This window comes from Condylura cristata, unplaced genomic scaffold, assembly GCF_000260355.1.
Source record: "Condylura cristata isolate star-nosed mole 26May11 unplaced genomic scaffold, ConCri1.0 scaffold00016, whole genome shotgun sequence".
NCBI classification, from domain to species: domain Eukaryota; kingdom Metazoa; phylum Chordata; class Mammalia; order Eulipotyphla; family Talpidae; genus Condylura; species Condylura cristata.
In genome coordinates, this window is record NW_004567117.1 from 3,745,514 (window position 1) to 3,764,607 (window position 19,094).

The following is a 19,094-nucleotide window of genomic DNA, read 5'->3' on the forward strand; positions in this document are numbered from 1 at the left end:
ATTGTATGCAACATTATGATTATGCTTAAAGACCATTAATATTAAAAGGAAATAAAATGTTCATCGAAACTGTTAGATGGGAAGGGCTTCACATTTTTTATAGTCATTTCTCAAATTCTCTAACATACTTTATTTCTACAATCAGCAAAGTAGATAAAATTTTCAAGGATGAATGTTGCAATTTTGTATTAGTCCCTTGGTAGACTGAGCAAGGCTTCTACTAACAAAGGGTCATCAAATATGCCACTGAAAAATCCAGCTGCCCTCAATTCCTAATAGAGGACTTCAACCTCTACATCACAAGCCAACACCAGCTGCCAAAAGCACTCAAGTCCCAGTCAATGACTGGCTACTACTTGATAGAATATAAACATAAAAACATCATGATCTGTTGAAATCAAACACCTTTGTCTTTGGAAAAGGAATATGACACTTCACCACATTTTTAAACATTTTATTTATTCACGCATAGTTTAATTTCCTTTGAAAGCTAGAAAATAAAGATCATTTACCTTCTTATATCTTGTTTTTTCATACGGTAAACATGATCTTTCCCTAACTCTCCGAAAGGTGGACTTGAAAATCTATGCACAAACCAAAAACCAGAGTAGGAAGGTGCACCACTCTAGGAAATCTGTTACTTTAATGCTTTCAAAGGGGCAGAAGATCACAACTTGGGGATATACCCTTTGTTTTCTTTTTTCCCTTACTGATAAAACTTGTTTTCAAAGTGTATATTTTGTATGTTTACAATCCAAAGGTAATTCCCATAACAGGTATCAATTTTGGAGAACTCCTGAGCTGTAAGATACTTGAAAGTATTACTTTTCTTTGACCAGAATTTTCTGATTTTGATACATATTTTTTTCCAAGTGTCTTTTTTTTTTTTTTTTTAAGATAACATACCACACTCAGAATACAGTTCTTAAATTTGTTTGTGGTAAATACAAGAATGGGTAAAGTTAAGGTACATTAGAGTTATAAAGAGAATGAAGGAAGGTAGTGCATTTAGCGTCACATAATGAACTTAAGGCCTTAGTTACTCAATTGTGATTTCATATTAGCAACAGTATATTTCCCTCATGCTTACATATACAAGTAAGCAGGCAGACAAAGCAAAAATCTCTAAACATGGGAGGAATGAAGACAAACAATTTAATCTATATATTATCAGTCAATTAATACAACTGGACTTTTAAAGTAACGATTGTAGTAAAATAATCTGATCACATTTTATACAGCAATTAAAAAGAATCAAGTCTCCTATACAATCAGACCATCTCCCAATATGTAAACACTAAGAAGCCCATGTACACTTTATTTTGCAGATGTTACCCAGACTACAATCTATCTCAAAACCAACTACTGTATAATGCATTTCGTAAAGTACATTGCAAATCATGTTTATTACCCGTGGTGGGAGGTAGGGGGATTTCTACCCTAAACACCAAAACATAGGATTGTTCAATAGTAGTCCCATAATACAATCTTATGATAGGAAATTTCAGACTTTTTAAATAGCATCTTATACTCATTTGTCATGTCAAATTAAGACAATTTTCTTTTTCTACAAAGTTACCACTGAGCTAGTCAAGAGAGCAAATTTCTATTTCCAGCTCTGCCTTTACCTACCTGCAAGATACAGGGAAAGTTCCCTTAACCCTTGTAAAAGTCTCAGATTCTTCAACAACTAAAAGGGAGGATGAACAAAATAAATTCTAAAGAACATTCCCATAAAACGGGACTTTACTAAATGTCTGAGATCTTAAATTTTTTTAGAGGATAGCTATGAAAATCTCAAGCTTGATGCTTATCACCAATGTCAATTATATAGAAAGCTTCAAGCCAAGGAATCAGTGATTCTGAATTTATGGGATAAAAATCAAAGACTTTTTTTGCATGCTTTTCCAGTTATCAAGGAAAAAAAGATGGGGCCGAGAGGGTTACGAATGTAAAGCATACAACAGAAACATTACCTGCAACAGCATGCTGTAATGGATAGGCATTACTTGTGTTTTTTCAGTAACTTTTACACACAAGCAAGAGGTTTTATAAGATACCATAAAACACAATTGACATAATACATATGATCTGACAAATTCAAAACATACTTAAAAAAGGCAACAAAATTTTAGATCGTTTCATTAATAAAGTGTATACACAGATCTGGGCCTAACACTTTACTGCACCACATCTAGTCCCAAAGTCCAATTTCCCTTTTAGACAGAAGTACATCTCTTATGAAACCAACACATACTCTCAGAAATCAAAATTCCTTGTAGTCATATAGACGGTACTCAGTAAAAAAACTGAATATATTGTCTCTGGTTTCAAAATTTTCTATGCTAGGACAAATGAAGTAAGTGAAAACATAAGAGACTAAGTGCAGGAAAGTATCAGGCCCTCTACTGAATATTTATACTAAGAATGTGACTCACAAAATTTAGCAGATTTGCAAAGAATAAAGTAATTTTTCAGAAAGAAAAATTCACAAGGCTTGCTCAGTAAATACCAAATTTCCATAACGGAAATTTACTTTTGAGTCTTAAATTGAGTAGGAAGAATTACTAGGCTGGTTGAAAACCACTTGACTAGAACAAAAGAAAATTAATCTTCCTTGAGATACTAAAAATAAGAGAAACTGTTAAGAAGGGGGTAAATCAAACACAATAGCCACAAGGTATACACATAAAGTGACCAAAATTACAGCGTTTTTATTCTCATGGTATTTACTCTTTTTTTCGTATTATCTTTAAGACAAATTGCTTATGATCTTCCAAAATGCCAAAAGTAGCTTGAAATTTAATCAATTCCTTTCTTTACTAGATTGAGGACATTTAGCTACAAATACTATTAATATCCAAAATGGTTTAAATGTGCGTAAATTATGCAGTATAAATTCCAAATTACCATATAGGAGACTCCCTGGTATCCCCATCTAATGACAAGACAGACACAAACAAGCTATCGAGCAAGAATCTGTTAACAGTTTTATTTTTTTTTTTAATGTTAAATACCATGGGACAGGATTGTAAGGATGAAAAACTCAGTCAACAACTGCCTCACAAGGGATAAGAAAAATTCTGCCATGATATTAGCAAAGGTAAAGGAGAAAATTTACATGGTAAGAGGCACCAATTCCCCCACAGAATACCTCTTGGCATTTCCTGAATGAGTGGGATTAGCAATCTAAATAAATCATATTTCAAGAGGTAACAGCAACAGATAAAATTTAAAGGGATTATTAAAATAACATTTACAAGACTCTGAACAATTCTTGAACTCTTATTAAAACCACAAAGAAAGAACAATTCTTTATTTATGAATTTCATAAAGGACTCAATGTGCAACTGACATCTGCTAGTGATGATCTGGTAATATACAATTTGTCCAGTAGCCGAACAGTTTGTATTGTTTTCTAACCGTAAGAGATCATTAAAGGCAAAGCCTATATGACGCTGTACACACACACACAAAAAAATGGTCACCGTGGGCCATACTACCAATGAAATGGTAGGTAAACAAATCTTTTCTGGTCAAGAGAAAGGAAAAAAAAAAGTAGTAGTAGTAGTAGTAGCACTCTGCATGCTTCACTCTACAAGATGAATTTCCCTAGAAAGAATCCAATGAAAATGGCTGCAATTACAACAAGAAGTGAAGGAAGAGGACTGGTGACATTATCTCTGAAGGAAGCAGTTGAGGTTGATCCAGGTTTATCCGAATGTGCTACCTTTCTGAGCCTTAAGCCTTCATCCTAGAAAAAAATATATGCACAGAAAGAGGTTTTAAAAAACAAATATGCAGTAAGACTAATGAGCTAAAAATTACAGACAGAAAGCAGATCAATATGTGTATGGCTGGATATAGGAACAGAGATCAATTGCTAAGCAGCTTAAGAGAACCTTCCAGGATGATGAAAACATTCTCACACCAGATTCTAATGGTGGCTGTACAATTCTAAAAGTGGACTAAAAATCACTAAGCTGTACATATCACATGGGATGTCTTTATGGAATGTAAACTATACCTTAATAATGTTGATTTTAAAAACTGGAGCTGAGAAATATATCCCTTAAAAAACTGAAAAGTCAAGTATTGTATATTTACACAAAATAATATATAAATATATTTACTAAAATCAGTGCAATTAGAGCTCTATGCATACATTTATTTCCAAGGTGGTCTACAGTAAAAGAATCAAACATGCATTCTGACAGTGAAGTTCACTTGTAGCCAAGCACCCACACAGAAAAGGTATGGATGTAAGCATCTCACAGAAGAGACAGAACTTTATACAATTTGGTGGAAGAAGGAAATTCAGGAGAAGTTTCAATAAGTGTTTATGTATTAGTAGAAAAGCTTTGTGTAAAGGGTGGACAGAGATCTGTACTGCAAGTAGACAAAGAATCCTATTTCTTCCAAAACTATTGATTACAATAGATGTATACAGTTGTATACAACATCTTCCCATATCTGAAACTCTACACCCGAACTGAAAATAGAAGTCACTGCTCTGCACTGAAGTGACGTAGCATTTCATCTTCCAGACACAAACTAGCTGCTTTGTTCTTACTGATAGTTTCACAAAGGTAAGTTTCTTGACAGTCAAGAATATATGCAAAGTTTCTCAATAAAAAGGCAATAGTCACTCAAAGCAAGTTATTCTGACTTTACCAGCTACAGTATGATTGGGAATAATACTGAGACCTAATCAGCTGCCTTAACATGTGTCCACCATGTCAACAGCATGAATGGCAGAACATACTTTTACTTCCTCAGTGCAAACTAATTTATATGTCCTCAAAATGATTCCTCTAGTGTGTTTATGTTTTATTTGTATTACCAGATTTTCTAGTTTGTGGAGTAAAACCATCATGCTAATTAGTCCTGTGTGGGAAAAGCGACATTTCTTAATCCCAACAATGATTTAAAAAAAAAAAAATGTTCTAGGGATTCTGATTCACTTAGGATTGCGGGGAGGCCCTGAACATGTTTATTTTTAAATAATTCACTGAGAGTTAGAAGCACAATCAGGTTAAGAATCACAGGACTAGAGAAATAAAATGGGGCAGTGTCAAAACAAGCTCAAGAAAGTTAATTTGGCAATCAAGGTGGGACTTAAATATGAAATGCTAAAAGATTACAAAAAAGTTAATTCTGAAGAGTTCCTGCTATGTTTCCCTCTTTTAAACAGCAGAATGATTTTTTAAAGATCATCTCCTATAGGAAACCTGCCTATACAGACCAGGAATCAAGTCTCACTTAACTCTCTCCCAGCAATTCTATTTTCCAGTCCTGCCCCACCTATAGCATTGCTAGCACTTCCACTTCCCTGCCTCCCAAGAGACAGGGAATTTTGAACAAATCCACTGAGCACACTAAGAGGCACATCTTTCAAAGAACAATAGGTTCCTCAGAACCTATGGAAGTTATGATAGATAAATTAAAAGTAACAAAGAATACCTCCTTTACAAAAGCAATGGTATGTGGATGTGTGAAATGAAGATATTCTCTCCACTATCCAGAAAGGGGCAGGGTGGTATTTGAGGGACATTCAAAGGGGTATACTACGGAATATGAAGAGGTACCCAGAAAAATTATTAAAACCAAGTCAACTCAAGATATAGCACCTTTGATTTAGGGATACTTCCTATATAGATTTAACAAAAGGAATAATCAAATGTAGATTAAGTCCCTTAGTTTAGCTTATTTTCATTTATGTATCTACTTTGATACAAAAAGCTTCAAATTAAGCCTTTAAAAGTAATTTAGAGGTATTCAGTTCTTAAAGTAAGTATTTACTTATCAAAGGCAAACAAATAATGATTCCACATATAGTTACATTAGTCCTCATTCACCTCAACCATCCAGTCACTGAAATATGCATGTGATATAAATGCAAAGATGCATCCATATATCTCCAAGGGAACAAATCCCCACTTAAAGGGGAAAGACTTCCAACAAACAGAGGTAGGGAAATGCAAGAGGTACAATGGAAACACAAAGGAAATAACATATAAAAACCATTTTTCTTTTTTTCTGGGAAGGAAAGAGTACAAGAAAAAAGTTATACTGAAGAGATGGTAAGAACAGAGCACTGAGTAACAAATAGCAGTGTATGTATGCACTGTGTAGAGAGGAGAACAGGATCTCAGGGCATTCCAGTCACAGGAAAGTACTTAAATTTTAAGCTAAAGCAAAAATGGGATCCTAATAGAGAGACTTCTCACCCAAACAATGCTGTCCACAAGCGCAATGAGTTTCAAACAAATGCTATCAATTAATTCTAAGTTTTTCAATAAGATTAAGTTCAATAATATACTTGATGTGATTCAACATAGCCAACTTAATATTTCAATATACATCTATTTGAAATATTAGTTTTTATACTAAGTCTAAGAAAACAGTGTGTACTTTACACTCAGCAAATCTCAAAATAACTACATCCGAATATAAAATAGTCCCATTAAGACTAGCAAATGCCCATATGAAACAGCACTGTTCAGGGCAGTTCATATAACCAGGGAACAGAATGTGAAGGTTTTAGTATGAACAAGAGAGGAAGCTAGAATGCCACAGGACAGAGCACTAGGACACACTTTCTAGGAAAGGAATTTGCAGGTAATATAAAAATCCTGGGAAAAAACTAAAATTAAAGAGTGGAAAGCAAAGGCCAAGACATAACCAAATTGGAGAGGTGAAAGAATTAACCAAGGTTAAATTTTAAAAATGGTATGATGGACTAACAATGTTCACATATTCTACGCCTTCATTTAAACCAACTACTTTTCAAAGAACTTACTCTCAGGTGTCGATTTTCTTCTGATAGTTTCATCATTTCTCCCTGAAGTCTTTTACACTCCTCCATGAGTTTCCTTGTTTCAGTATCATTGAGTGAAACACTATGCGGTTTTGGCATGGGTCCATCTTGTTTAGATGCATTTAGTGGAACAGCTTTGCTAGGCTCCATGTCATTCTGTATTACAAAGATACGGAGAATTTAACTGACCCAATCTCCTTTATAGCTTTTAAACAAACTTTAAATTCCATGTAATTCTTTTTAAAAAGGTATCTAAATGAAAAGCTTTGACAAATTTCCGTTTCATTAGTAAGGTTCTTCATTTATGTTTAATACATAAAAAATAAATTTAAAAAAATGGTCATCTGTCAACAATTTTAGAATGACTAAAGTAAGTAAATGTCAGCAGTAAGTCAAAATAAGCATCCCACTTCCTCCTCTACTCTAACCCTTTGCACTTACCTCTAGCATAGAACTTATCATATACCATAATAATGTATCTGACATTTCAAAGACTGAAGAGCAAGAGTCATTTCCCTAATCATCCCTAAACTTAGCACTATGACCCACCACAGTTATTCAACAGAAATATGTTAAAAGATCTCTACCAACCAAACCCCAAATATAAAGATCATTTTCAGGTTCTGGTGGGTAGGGGGTGTTACTGGAATCAAGCCAATGAAATTATGTGTGATTTCCTAAGAAAAACACTTAAAGAAAAACTATTGGGGCGGGGGGGGGGAGAAGGGGAATAACTGAAGGATATAAATGTTGAAAGGAAGAAGATAATTAACACAAATATGTCAGAACAAAATATAAGAGGATGGGCGTTAAATCCATCATATTAAATATCAATAATTCCTTTCAAATAATTAGTAACAATTTATAAGATTCAATATGGAATCACAATGGCAGTTTTAATATACTATGAGCCCCAAAATCTGAATTCTTACCTATTTGAAACTTACACTTACCTATTTGAAAGTAGTGGCAAACTCATGAAGATAAAATTACCTAGGGCAGTGCCTAAGTATTCCAGAGCATGTGGTCTAAAATGCCTCAATATCCTTCTCCCTATCATAATTTATACCATCATACACAACATAACAATCTGGTGAAACAAATCTTTTTAATTAAAAATGCACATGCTAGTAATTTTGCTTTAGGTAAAGAGAGATATAAACTGCTTTATTAATAGGTTTTAAACTTCTAACAAAAACATTTCCAAAATCAACAATGTCATATCTCAGACTCATTAGTACGATGAGCGTACACCTTACCACACCATCCCAGTTCCCTACTATGTATCAAATATAAATAACTGTTCAAAAGGGAATACCATTATTTCTTATGAAGGGAATGTGATCACTATGCCTCAATCATTAAGTAAATATTAAAATGTTATAATAAGGTTATAATAATGTTATGAGGTTATAACAGTGTTACAATAAAGTTAATATGTTGTAACATAAAACACTATATATTTATTTGTCAACATTCAAGCATTTCTACATAAGCTGCACAGTTATGAAGGGTTAAGAAGCCTACTTCAATTTCCTTCTGAATTTTTCTCTTGCTAGCTCTCATTCTTTACTCTTGTCCTCCCCCCTCAATCCCATCTCTATTAATAAAAATGTATCAGATATATTTTGTTCTGTCAGTATTCTTTCTGATTCTCTTAACAGCAACTAGAACTTATTTCAAAATAATTTTCTAAGCCAAGTTCAAATTCCAAACTACAACAAGTCCAAATTTTGAAAATGAGGGTAGCATCCTGCCTTCCTCCATACAGACAAAGGCAATAGTCAATAATAAGGCAACTGAGGAATCTCTAAGTTTTAGTCAAGAATTAGGAAATGAATATTTTACTAGAAAGCAAACCACGAAGGTAAGAGATGATACCAACAATATACCTAAAGCCAACAAGTAAAAAAATTAAAATGAAAAATCATCTCATTAAAAACTGGCTTATTTTTAAATATTCTTGAAATTTTAGGAAATTTAGAATTGTAAGAGGAAATAACCTTCCACTGTCTCATCAATCCAACGCATCCATTATAATGCCTTCCAATATTTTTTCATATACACATTTTATAAACTCAGCATACATAGACCATTTTTATCTTCCTTTACTCGTTTAAATGTACATTCTATGTTGTAAACTTTCTACACTGTGCCTTATCAAAAATTAAGCACTTCATATTATTAAACAAATGAAAGGTAGCTACCCATACTTTGTGATTTTAAATGGGAGCAAATACTCATTTTTAAATACATAATTTTTAAATACTTACATTTAAATATAATTAAACACCTTACTTTTTAATTAAAAATTTTCTTAATGTTGCTATAAGGCTCTTACAACAAAAAGTATCATAACAAATTTGTGTGTAACACAAAAATAAAACTAGAATGCAAGAGAAAGTGAAGCTTAAACACACTGCAAAAATGAGCCAAATGAATCATGAATCAAGTTACAGAGAATAATAGTTTTTCACAGAATATTTAAGCCTCCTACAAACTAATCAACATACATAGCATTGCTGAAATTTATTTACATATATTTAAAATACAAGCTTATATAACCTAATTTTGCTAGGGGGTTAGAGGAGAGAGGGGGATAAAGATGATCACTCTTGTAGTAACAATCTGAAAAGCCTGATGGAAAACACTAGGCTGCTATAACTTTAAATGGTATTAACTTTAAATGTATGATTCAATTCATTCAGGAGTTCCATTAGTGAAATTTGGTTTCAGAAAAACAGCTTGTTCCTTCAGAGTTGTTTCAGACCATCCACTGTTCCATGAACCATGAAACAAGCAAACTAAGGGATTCAACATGCTGCAGCTCTTAGGAAACTGATAAATAATAACATAATATTAACATAACACTGCAACTTAGAATAAACTGAAAAGATCAAGGCCACACTATTAAGACAAAAAAAATCATATATATACCATATCTTGTTACATTTCCACTATTTTCCTTTCCACTATTTTATGTTATTCAGCCTATTTGCAGTAATCCCTCCTTCAGTTATAAGTTGATTTTACTTCTGTATTCCTTTTCAATAACCTTAGAAAAAGAGCAAGCTAGGAATTGGAAAAAGAAGAGGAAAAGTAAAATTTAGGGCAAAGTAGTTTTTTGCAGGAAGGACTTAACGAAAACTAATACATTCTTGTAGCTTTCATGAGTAGGGATATAAATATAAGAGTCAAAGGCTAAAGCAAAGCACTATGGCATAAAGTGGTCAAAGGCATAATTAAAGCCTTAACCTGGGAATTAAGAGACTGTATCTGATTAATAAGGTGATAGAATGTTTGTCTCATTAAACAACCAGTTTATTACCTTTTAGAATCATATTTCCTGGAATATAACTAAAGTCACAAAATTTTTAAAACTATTAGCTTTTTTTTTTTTAAAATCAGATTACTTTTTAAGGTATAATTCTCCACAAAGACAAATCAACATATAAGCAACCTGTTCAAATAGTAAAGCTCCTGAAGTTTCTAGTATGCAAACAACGGTAAAAAGGATATTCCGCATTATACAACCAAAAAGTCACCTTTATCTACTGATATGCTAAATGTTAAGCTTGTATGCACGCATCTGCGCATATGTGTACACACACACACACACCCCTTAAGTTTAACTCTTCCTATGATTTTAAGGGATTTGACCATAAATTGTGATATTCTGAGGAACTGAAATAGCTATCAGTGACAGTTAAAGAGGGATCACCATTATTTGTATTTGATAAAATATACATCAGTATTAAAACTATTTGTTTTAGCATAAGCACAATTACTTGCCTGGAAAGCAACTGCTTACCAGCTCTACTTTTACTAGTAAGTCTACTAATCTATTCAAATAAGCTGCTAAATACTTTTTTTAGAATATGACGCCCAAAATCTTAGTGACAAGAATTACATAAACTTTATAATGTTATTTGTTACCACTCAAGGCTTAAATGTTTTTTTTTTAATAGAGAATTTCTATAAATGATTTTTAAGTGATTTGTAGCTACACTGTAATTTTAAACAGTTGAAGATTTCAACTCTATCTACTTCATATTACATTTTGAAAATACTACATAGGTACCAGGTAACTACATTAATGCAACCAGTAACATTAGTAGACTCCTATGTCTCTTAGCTCCCTAAAACAAACCTTCTGCTTCTCCTGTTTGAACACACTGAGTCCCTTGGGCTCATTCTTCATATTATAACTGGCAGATGGTGCAACTGTGTTGTTCATGCTGTTCAATGAAGTGAGAACTGGAACAATCCCTGGTGGAGTTATACCCTGAGATGGCATGGGAAACATATTCTCAGATTCACACCAAACTGATTTCTTTTGCATGGTACTGGGAATGACTAACACAGAAATCACTAAACTCTAAAGTATTCACATTTTATTCTATTAAAAATAATTACACATAAAAATAATACTAATAGGTAATAACTGTCAATACTAATAGGTAATAACTGTCAAAACAAAAAACACAACTTTCAGAATTCTTTTTGTTATTTCCCAAATAAAATTTGCTATGATCAAATATTGTATTATATTCACTAAATGTATTACACCTTATTAAATTTAAGCTAGTTGTGTGTTATCCTAAAATGAGTAACTTCTAAATGTGTGGCTCTTGATTTAGGATTAAAACTTGTCAATATCTGAAAAATTAGTGTTTCATATTTCCTTACCTTTGATAATACTCAATCTCAGTAATTTTTAAGTTAAACAAATTTTTGTCACCTTAAGATTTAAAAAAAAGCAATGATTTATGAAACTCTATCTAATAAACAATCCCAACACCTTATCTCTCTCTCTCTTTCAAACACACACACACACACACACACACACACATACTTTCTCTCACATTCTCTCCCCCCCACTCAAGACCAACAAATTTAAAGGCACATGTAACCTTCTAGCATAACATTATCTCCACAGTTGTCCTTTCCTATCTCCTAATAAAGATAAAAATATTACATAGAAAGGTGGAAGACTCAGTATTTATTGACATACAAATGACTATATGTGGCTAAGAAAATACCATCTTAAAAATGTACTGGGCCCTCCCTGGTGGCAAAACGGGTTAAATCACAGCACTATGAACCTGGCCTCAGCTGGCCTTCAGAACCAGTTTGATTCCCTGCCAGGGTGGTGATCCACATGGTGTGGCAGACCTCTCCTGTCTCGCACTGCATCCCTCAGCAGTGTACTTCGTCGATCTGCCTATTCTGCACCCCACTCTGTCTCTGGTGAATCCTCTCACTATCCCTGCACCTCTGACCTGTACTCCAGTTCTGTATGCATAAATTTAAAAAAATGTACTGCTCTCAAATCTGTTCTTTGTCTCAACATAAAATAAGGATTTAAACAGAAAATATCTCTATACAAAAGACCTCTGAGATTTCCTATTCTTAACAGCCCTTTATAGTCTTCATTAAGACAAATTAGAAAGCTTTCCTTACATCAACAGATATTAAATGAAGACATAAAAGAAATGTAATACATAAGGAAACTTGGAAAATGTATAGCACAGTTGAGGCTTAAAAGTAAACAAAAATAAATTACTGAATATAATAGTGTTTCATATTGCAATAAAACATCACAAAATAATAAAACTGTATTGAATCCTAAAAAAACAATGTCACTCAATTGGATGTTCGATTTCGTAATAATAAGAGTTGACTGTATACACTAAGATAGACTACAAAGAAAAATGTAATTCTGAGAATGGGAAGCTGTCACCAACTACTTACTAAAAAATTTGAACTTTGCTTAAAATTAACATAATTTTTACAACATTAGCAAACCAGAAAAAGGTTCAAATATCAAGGATTTACTATACAGCCAACATTACTAAACACTAAACTAGCTGAAATGTATACTTTGTACTCTGGTATTTTTTTTTTTTAAAGATTTATTTATTTATTCGTACAGAACTGGGGTACAGGCCAGAGATGCAGAGGGTGAGAGGATTCACCAGAGACAGAGCAGGAAGCAGAACAGGCAGACCTACGAAGTACACTGCTGAGGGGAGCAGCGGGCGGGTCAGGAGAGGTCTGCCACGCCATGTGGTCACCTCCGGGGCAGGCGGGAATTGAACTCATGCGGAAGTGGCTTAGTTTCTTAGTGCAGTGCTTTAACCCGCTGCGCCACCAGGGAGGGCCAACTCTGGTATTTTTTAAGATATACATCACCAATGGAGTTTTCATACTTTTATTTTTCCCATTTAAAAATACAATACTTGAATAAAAGATAGCCATTTTTAAGTTTTATTTTCCTCGAATGAAGATCATTTTTAATCAGTTTGTCAGAATCAAGAATTCAGCTTCATACTGCAGCTTATCACTATATGTAGTACACTAGCAAACTTTACCTAGACATAACAGATTCAGTAATGCCCTAATTTCCTGACAAGTCTCATTCTTGTTTATGTTTATCTAATAGATAAACATAAAATAGAGAATATTAAGTGTTTTTGTGGGTTTATATAAATAAATGCAGTCAAAAATACTATGGTTTTTAAGCAGTTCTGTCAACCTTATAGACAATACTGAAATAAAAATGGCATGATACAATTATTAATAGGGCCTTATTACCACATAATGAAATATTTATGACATGTTTTCTATCATTTGGTTACTGAAATTTCACATTTTCTATAAAGGAAAAATTAAATCAATAACATAACAGAAAATCACCTAACTCAAAAGGAAGCAGATTTATGCCAAGTTGAACTCAATTTAAATACAGTTCCCCAAAGTTAGTAATATTCTTACAGAATATGCAGGCACCAAAAGAATGAATTTAAGTGGTACTAGTCAGAATTTCAAAAGTGTATCTTACAGAATGCCAGCTATTCTGTGAGAAATTAAAGAGTTGCTGGGTTAAACATTCTCTTTATTCACGACCTTTAATAAGGAAATGTGCAGCATACTTATATATTGGAAGACAACAGTATTTGTAGTTATTTTTCCAAAGACAGTTGACCACAAGTCCTTTACAATCGTACACTTTGGAAAACAGTACCTTACAGAAACACAAGTGAGTTTTAACCCTTCTTTTTGCATGTACATTAATTAAAGCAACATCTATCTATACTGTGTATGATAAATTTTAATTATTTTGCACATTTTAATTATATAAATTTCAAAGAGATACTGAAATATTAAGTCTCATTGTATGTGTAAAGCTTGAAATGTGAATTCAAAACAATTAAAAATATGGACAAGAATCATAATGGCTAATCTAACAATATATAAGTTGCTATATGGAACACCTGATTCAGAGTAATTGAGCAAAGATCAGCATTAAATTTTTACATGATTTGAATCATCCAAATTTTTCAAGAACCTATACCAACCATAAAATGCAATCACTACCATAAGAAATAGGTTGTTCATCATCTTATGTCTTCCTGACATTTTACTGTAAAAATTTTACCATAAAAAATAAGTCTCCATTCTAATGTTGAGAATGGAAGACAGAAATTCTGACAAAACGTCACTGACTTACCCCAGTGCCCAGACTGTGGTTTGAAAATATCATCTCCCAGTGAAAGAAGCCAGGGCCTCTTAAAGAAATGGCTGATTTCAGGTCTGGACCCAAAAAAATCTCATTATATGGTCTTAAAGAAAATTAAGATTAAAAAATTCAGGAACCAACTTGAAAAGATCCTTCCAGTCAATTTGGGCACTGAGAATGATACTAACTACACAGAGATAAAATATAAAAATGCCTCAGTCTATGAATTTGTAACAATACAGAAAGGAGGGAAGAGAAAATGGAGACTTGTGACCAACTCTTTTCTTGAAAGTCTTGTAAGTAGAAAAAAAAAAGATATACATAGATACATAGTAAGCCTGTCTTTATCAACTTTCCCATTGAATGAATAACTAAATATGAGATGAACATCAGTTTCTCTCTACACATGTATTCTAACAAATATAATGAAAGAATAATAGAACATGACCATTATGCAATTTTATTGACATTTTGGACTAAATAATTCTTTGCTTTGAGGACTGTCCCATGTATTCTAGGAAGCTAAACATACCTGATCTCTATATAATCACCTCTCCACTCTAAACTGTGATGACCTTTAAAAATGGTTCCACAGGACCTCTCTGATAGCACAAGTTAAAACTGCAGCACTGTGAAACTGCTTCAGCACATGTTCGATCCCTGACTGGGAAGCTAAAACCACAGAGAGCAGCAGAATTCTCCTGTCTCACTCACTGCTCCTCTAAGTAGTATACTTCATGGATCTGCCTACTCTGCTCCCTACTATGTCTCTGGTGAAACCTCTCACTGCCCCAGCATCTCTAGCCTCTATCCCGGCTCTGTATGCATAAATAAGTCTTTAAAAAATAATAGTAGGGCCCCTCCCTGGTGGCACAGCGGGTTAAACACTGAGAATCTAAAGCCACTTCAGCATGAGTTCGATCCCTGCCTGCCCTGGAGGTGATCCACATGGCATGGAAGACCTCTCCTGACCCGCCCGCTGCTCCCCTCAGCAGTGTACTTCACTGACCTGCCTGTTCTGCTCCCCACTCTGTCTATGGTGAATCCTCTCTCCACCCCTGAGCCTCTGGCCTGTGCCCCAGTTCTGTATGCACAAATAAATAAATCTTCAAAAATAAATAAACAAACAATAGTAAAAGTGGCTCTACACTGACAAATGTCCTCTGGGGAGTAAATCACTGCTAGATAACCACTCGTCTAGAGGTTGCACAGTAACAGCCATTAACATCACTAAAATAAAAAGCCTCAGACAGTATGTACCTCCTAGAGACTATCACCTCTACCTCTTCCCCATGAACAAAAATAAATGTAAACTGAATCATGCCTCTAGATCCAGTAACGGAATCCCAAAGACAGTGAAAACTAAAATGACACCACCAGGGACAACCAACAAAATCCACTCTGTGGTGAAAAGGCTATATAGAACAAACCTAATTTCCTTAATAAATAATTTGTTATGAAAATAACAAGAGTGAGAGATTTTAGAAATAGCTCAACTAATTAGCAGTTTGGGGACCTTATTTTGATCTCTACCCAAATTGTAAAAACAGTATTGTTAATAGCATTTATGAAATACATTGAATGCTAGAGACGTGTTACTAAAATTCCAGATTGGGGGTATTAATGATACATACCCTATGCATTTAAAGGCTTAATTATAGCAAAGACATTAAACTTATCCCCTTAAGTCTTTAGATCTTTGAACCAAGTTTTATAATAAAAGTTACAACTAAAACATTATTATGTCTGATATTTGCCTAAAAAGAGTGTATGAGACAGGAAATGTGGGGTTTAGATGAAATAAGATTTATTATAAAGTGATGAAATAAGATTTATTATAAAATAGTAACTGTTAGCTTATCAAGGGGTTCATAGCACTGTCTCCTTTTCTCTAAGTGTTTGGAGGTTTTCAAAATAAAATGTTTTAAAATAATCACTATCTTTAATAAATATCCTCTAAAACTTTAATTATAATTGAACCACAAGTCCAAACAGTATAATTTGTGGACATATATTCTGCAGCAAATGATCCAGTTCACATTCCAATATTCTCTGGAGTGCTTGGAAAGAATCAGACTTGTGTTACTAATAATATCTTCTCTGAAAGGGTTCCAGAGTCAAACTACTTCTACATGATGTAGGAAGAACTCTGGGAGCTCCATTCTGCACCTGTTCAAGTCCTTTAGCAGACTCAAAGCCACTTCTTAGCTTACTAGTGGCTATACCTAATGTGGATATGCCTGCTACTCTCCTCTATGAGGTGGTAAAATGACTAGGCTCAACTGTCATAGCACTATCATTTCCATTAACGACTGGTTTGGTTTCCAAAGCAGAGAGAGCTATTCTTAATCAGCAATGTCCAATACTGTTGTCTCACTCCAGATATAATCAGATATAATCAGATATCTGATATAATCTCAAATTATCTACCATTCAAAGCATAATAGAAGTCCCAAAGAAAGTCAGTTCTTTATGTGTTAAATAACTATAAAAATGACCAAAAAACTCCAAGTGAGGAAATATTCCAATGTGTTCCTGAAAATTTAAGTCTGCCCTATTCCATTAAATTCCACTTCTGGGAAAATAGCCAAAGGAAATAAAAAATATTATCTGTGTTGTCACAAATGGTAGGAGTTTCTTTTTTATGAATAATGTTCATATCACCATTATCTGCAAGAGTCAGGGCATGGCAACAATCTAAGTACCTGTAAACAGATAAATGGATAAAGAAACTGTAGTATATACACACAATGGAATCATTAAAAAAGAAAATCCTGCCATTTGTGATAATATGGATGGACCTTAAGAGCATTAAGCTAGATACAGTCAGAGAAAAAGAAAAATATTGTACTATCTTACTTATAAGCACACTTTAAGAAGAAAACAAAAAAACAATTTACAGAAAAAAGATCAGATTTGTGATTGGGAGAGACAGGGAAGGGGGCTGAAGATGATCAAAAGGCACAAACATCCTGTTATAAAATAAGTAAGTATTAGGTACAGAATGTAAAACATGACTATAGTTAACACTGCTGTATGGCATACCTGAAAGTTGTTAAGAATGTAGGTACTAATGACTTCTCATTACAAGGGGAATTTTTTTTTCTTTTTTGTGATCTACATGACATGATGGGTGTTAAAACTTATTGTTGGTAATCACTTCACATGTAAATCAAACCATTATGCAGTACACCTTAAAGTAACACAGCATTAAACCTCAGTTGTATCTTAATGAAACCGAAAGTAAGTCAACCTAGACAATGTGCTGTAATGTTTTCTTCATTTCAATAGTAAAAGCAACGCAAGTTATTAGCCTCCTAGCAGTTGAGGGACAAATAGGAAGCATAAATATACCAAGGAACCTTCACTATCCAGTAAGAATATATGCATCCACATTTTTTGGTTTTAGCCAAATATTTCAAAATCCCTTTAAAAATAAACTAAATTATTTGAACACTTAATTCCCATTTAAGAATTTTTTTCATCAGCTTATCCTGAAAGAATTAACAGTAATTAAGTACATGCACCGAATCTAAAAGCTTACTTTCACAAGAGCACTGGCCTCCAGATCAAGGTAACAGTCATGTCAAACTGTGCCAAATAATTTTAGTTATCCGTATTATTTTACATATTAAAGTACCCCCCCCACAATCCTTACTTACAAGCCATAAAAAAGAATTCAAATTTTCATTTCAGAAGAATAGGCAAATTAACCAAACCTATTCTATACATTCATATACATTACCTTTTAAACTATACAAATATATTCTTCAGTCTCCCAAACTGTGTTTGTCTTAGAACCAACATAAAATTACTAAGAATAAACTCAGATGGATTTTAGCCAAAATCAATATTGAGTGAAATACTTGGTAATAAATATTTTAGGAATAAATTGCTTATCATGTAAATTCAATCTTTTATAACTCCAGACCACTAACATATGTTGCTGAAACGCAGTTTGCCTGCTGTTTGACTTTATGTATACACACCTCATTCTTTAAAAAAGATCGTGAGTGTTTACATGACAGAAATTTCGTAAAATTAAATGATTCTTCAATGTCATTCTGCTTGTATCTAAAATTATTTTTATTCTTCAACCAGCAAATGTTATCAAATGAAGAGCATACATATCAAGTTTTTTTAAACTTCAATAAGCACAGAATCTTGTAAAAAAAAAGAATAGTATATCACATACCCACAAAGGACAAAAACAGAAGCAAAATAAACCTCAAAGAATCTGAAAGCTTAACAACTTCCAAATTTTTTTATATTTTCTACTTACCAATTTATCGTTTTCATTAGGCATTTCAAACACACATCTCAATTTAGAATCCATTAATTCATCAGGTTTTGCCTCTTTCCACTACAAGCAAACAAAACCAAACATGAGACAAAGGAGGTATGACCATGACCAAAATAACGGACAACCTAAACGACTAGCAAAATTAGGAGGAGTGGTGAAAGCTATGACAGCCCAGGCACACGGCTGTTCTCACTCTTCTCTATACCAGAATTATATGGAAAAGCCATGGAACATTTTATAATCCTAGGAAGAGATACTATCACTAGCCACTAAACATGTCTGAAGATTACAGGGCTTTCTTCTTAGTAGTAGTATTTCTAAATTGTTTCTAAGAAAAAGTCAAAATTATCTGTAATGAACAGATTTATTTTTATTTTAAAAATTAGGTTTCTCAATGAGACCTAATTATGGGTCTCATAATTTAAACCATAATTTAAACAACATTCCCA

The 19,094-nt window shown here is 33.3% G+C and overlaps 1 protein-coding gene across 1 annotated transcript in view; it reads right to left on the reverse strand.

Moving 5' to 3' along the window:
* Positions 1-438: 438 nt before the first annotated feature.
* The window catches only part of VAPA (VAMP (vesicle-associated membrane protein)-associated protein A, 33kDa), a 40,934-nt gene continuing 22,278 nt past the window's right edge, over positions 439-19,094 (reverse strand). The window contains exons 4-6 of the mRNA XM_004683736.2: positions 18,625-18,705; positions 6,803-6,976; positions 439-3,754 (exon numbers count right to left, since the gene is read on the reverse strand). Of these exons, the coding sequence (XP_004683793.1) occupies positions 3,596-3,754; positions 6,803-6,976; positions 18,625-18,705 (414 nt within the window). The 3' untranslated portion in view covers positions 439-3,595. The remainder of the gene's footprint in view (positions 3,755-6,802; positions 6,977-18,624; positions 18,706-19,094) is intronic.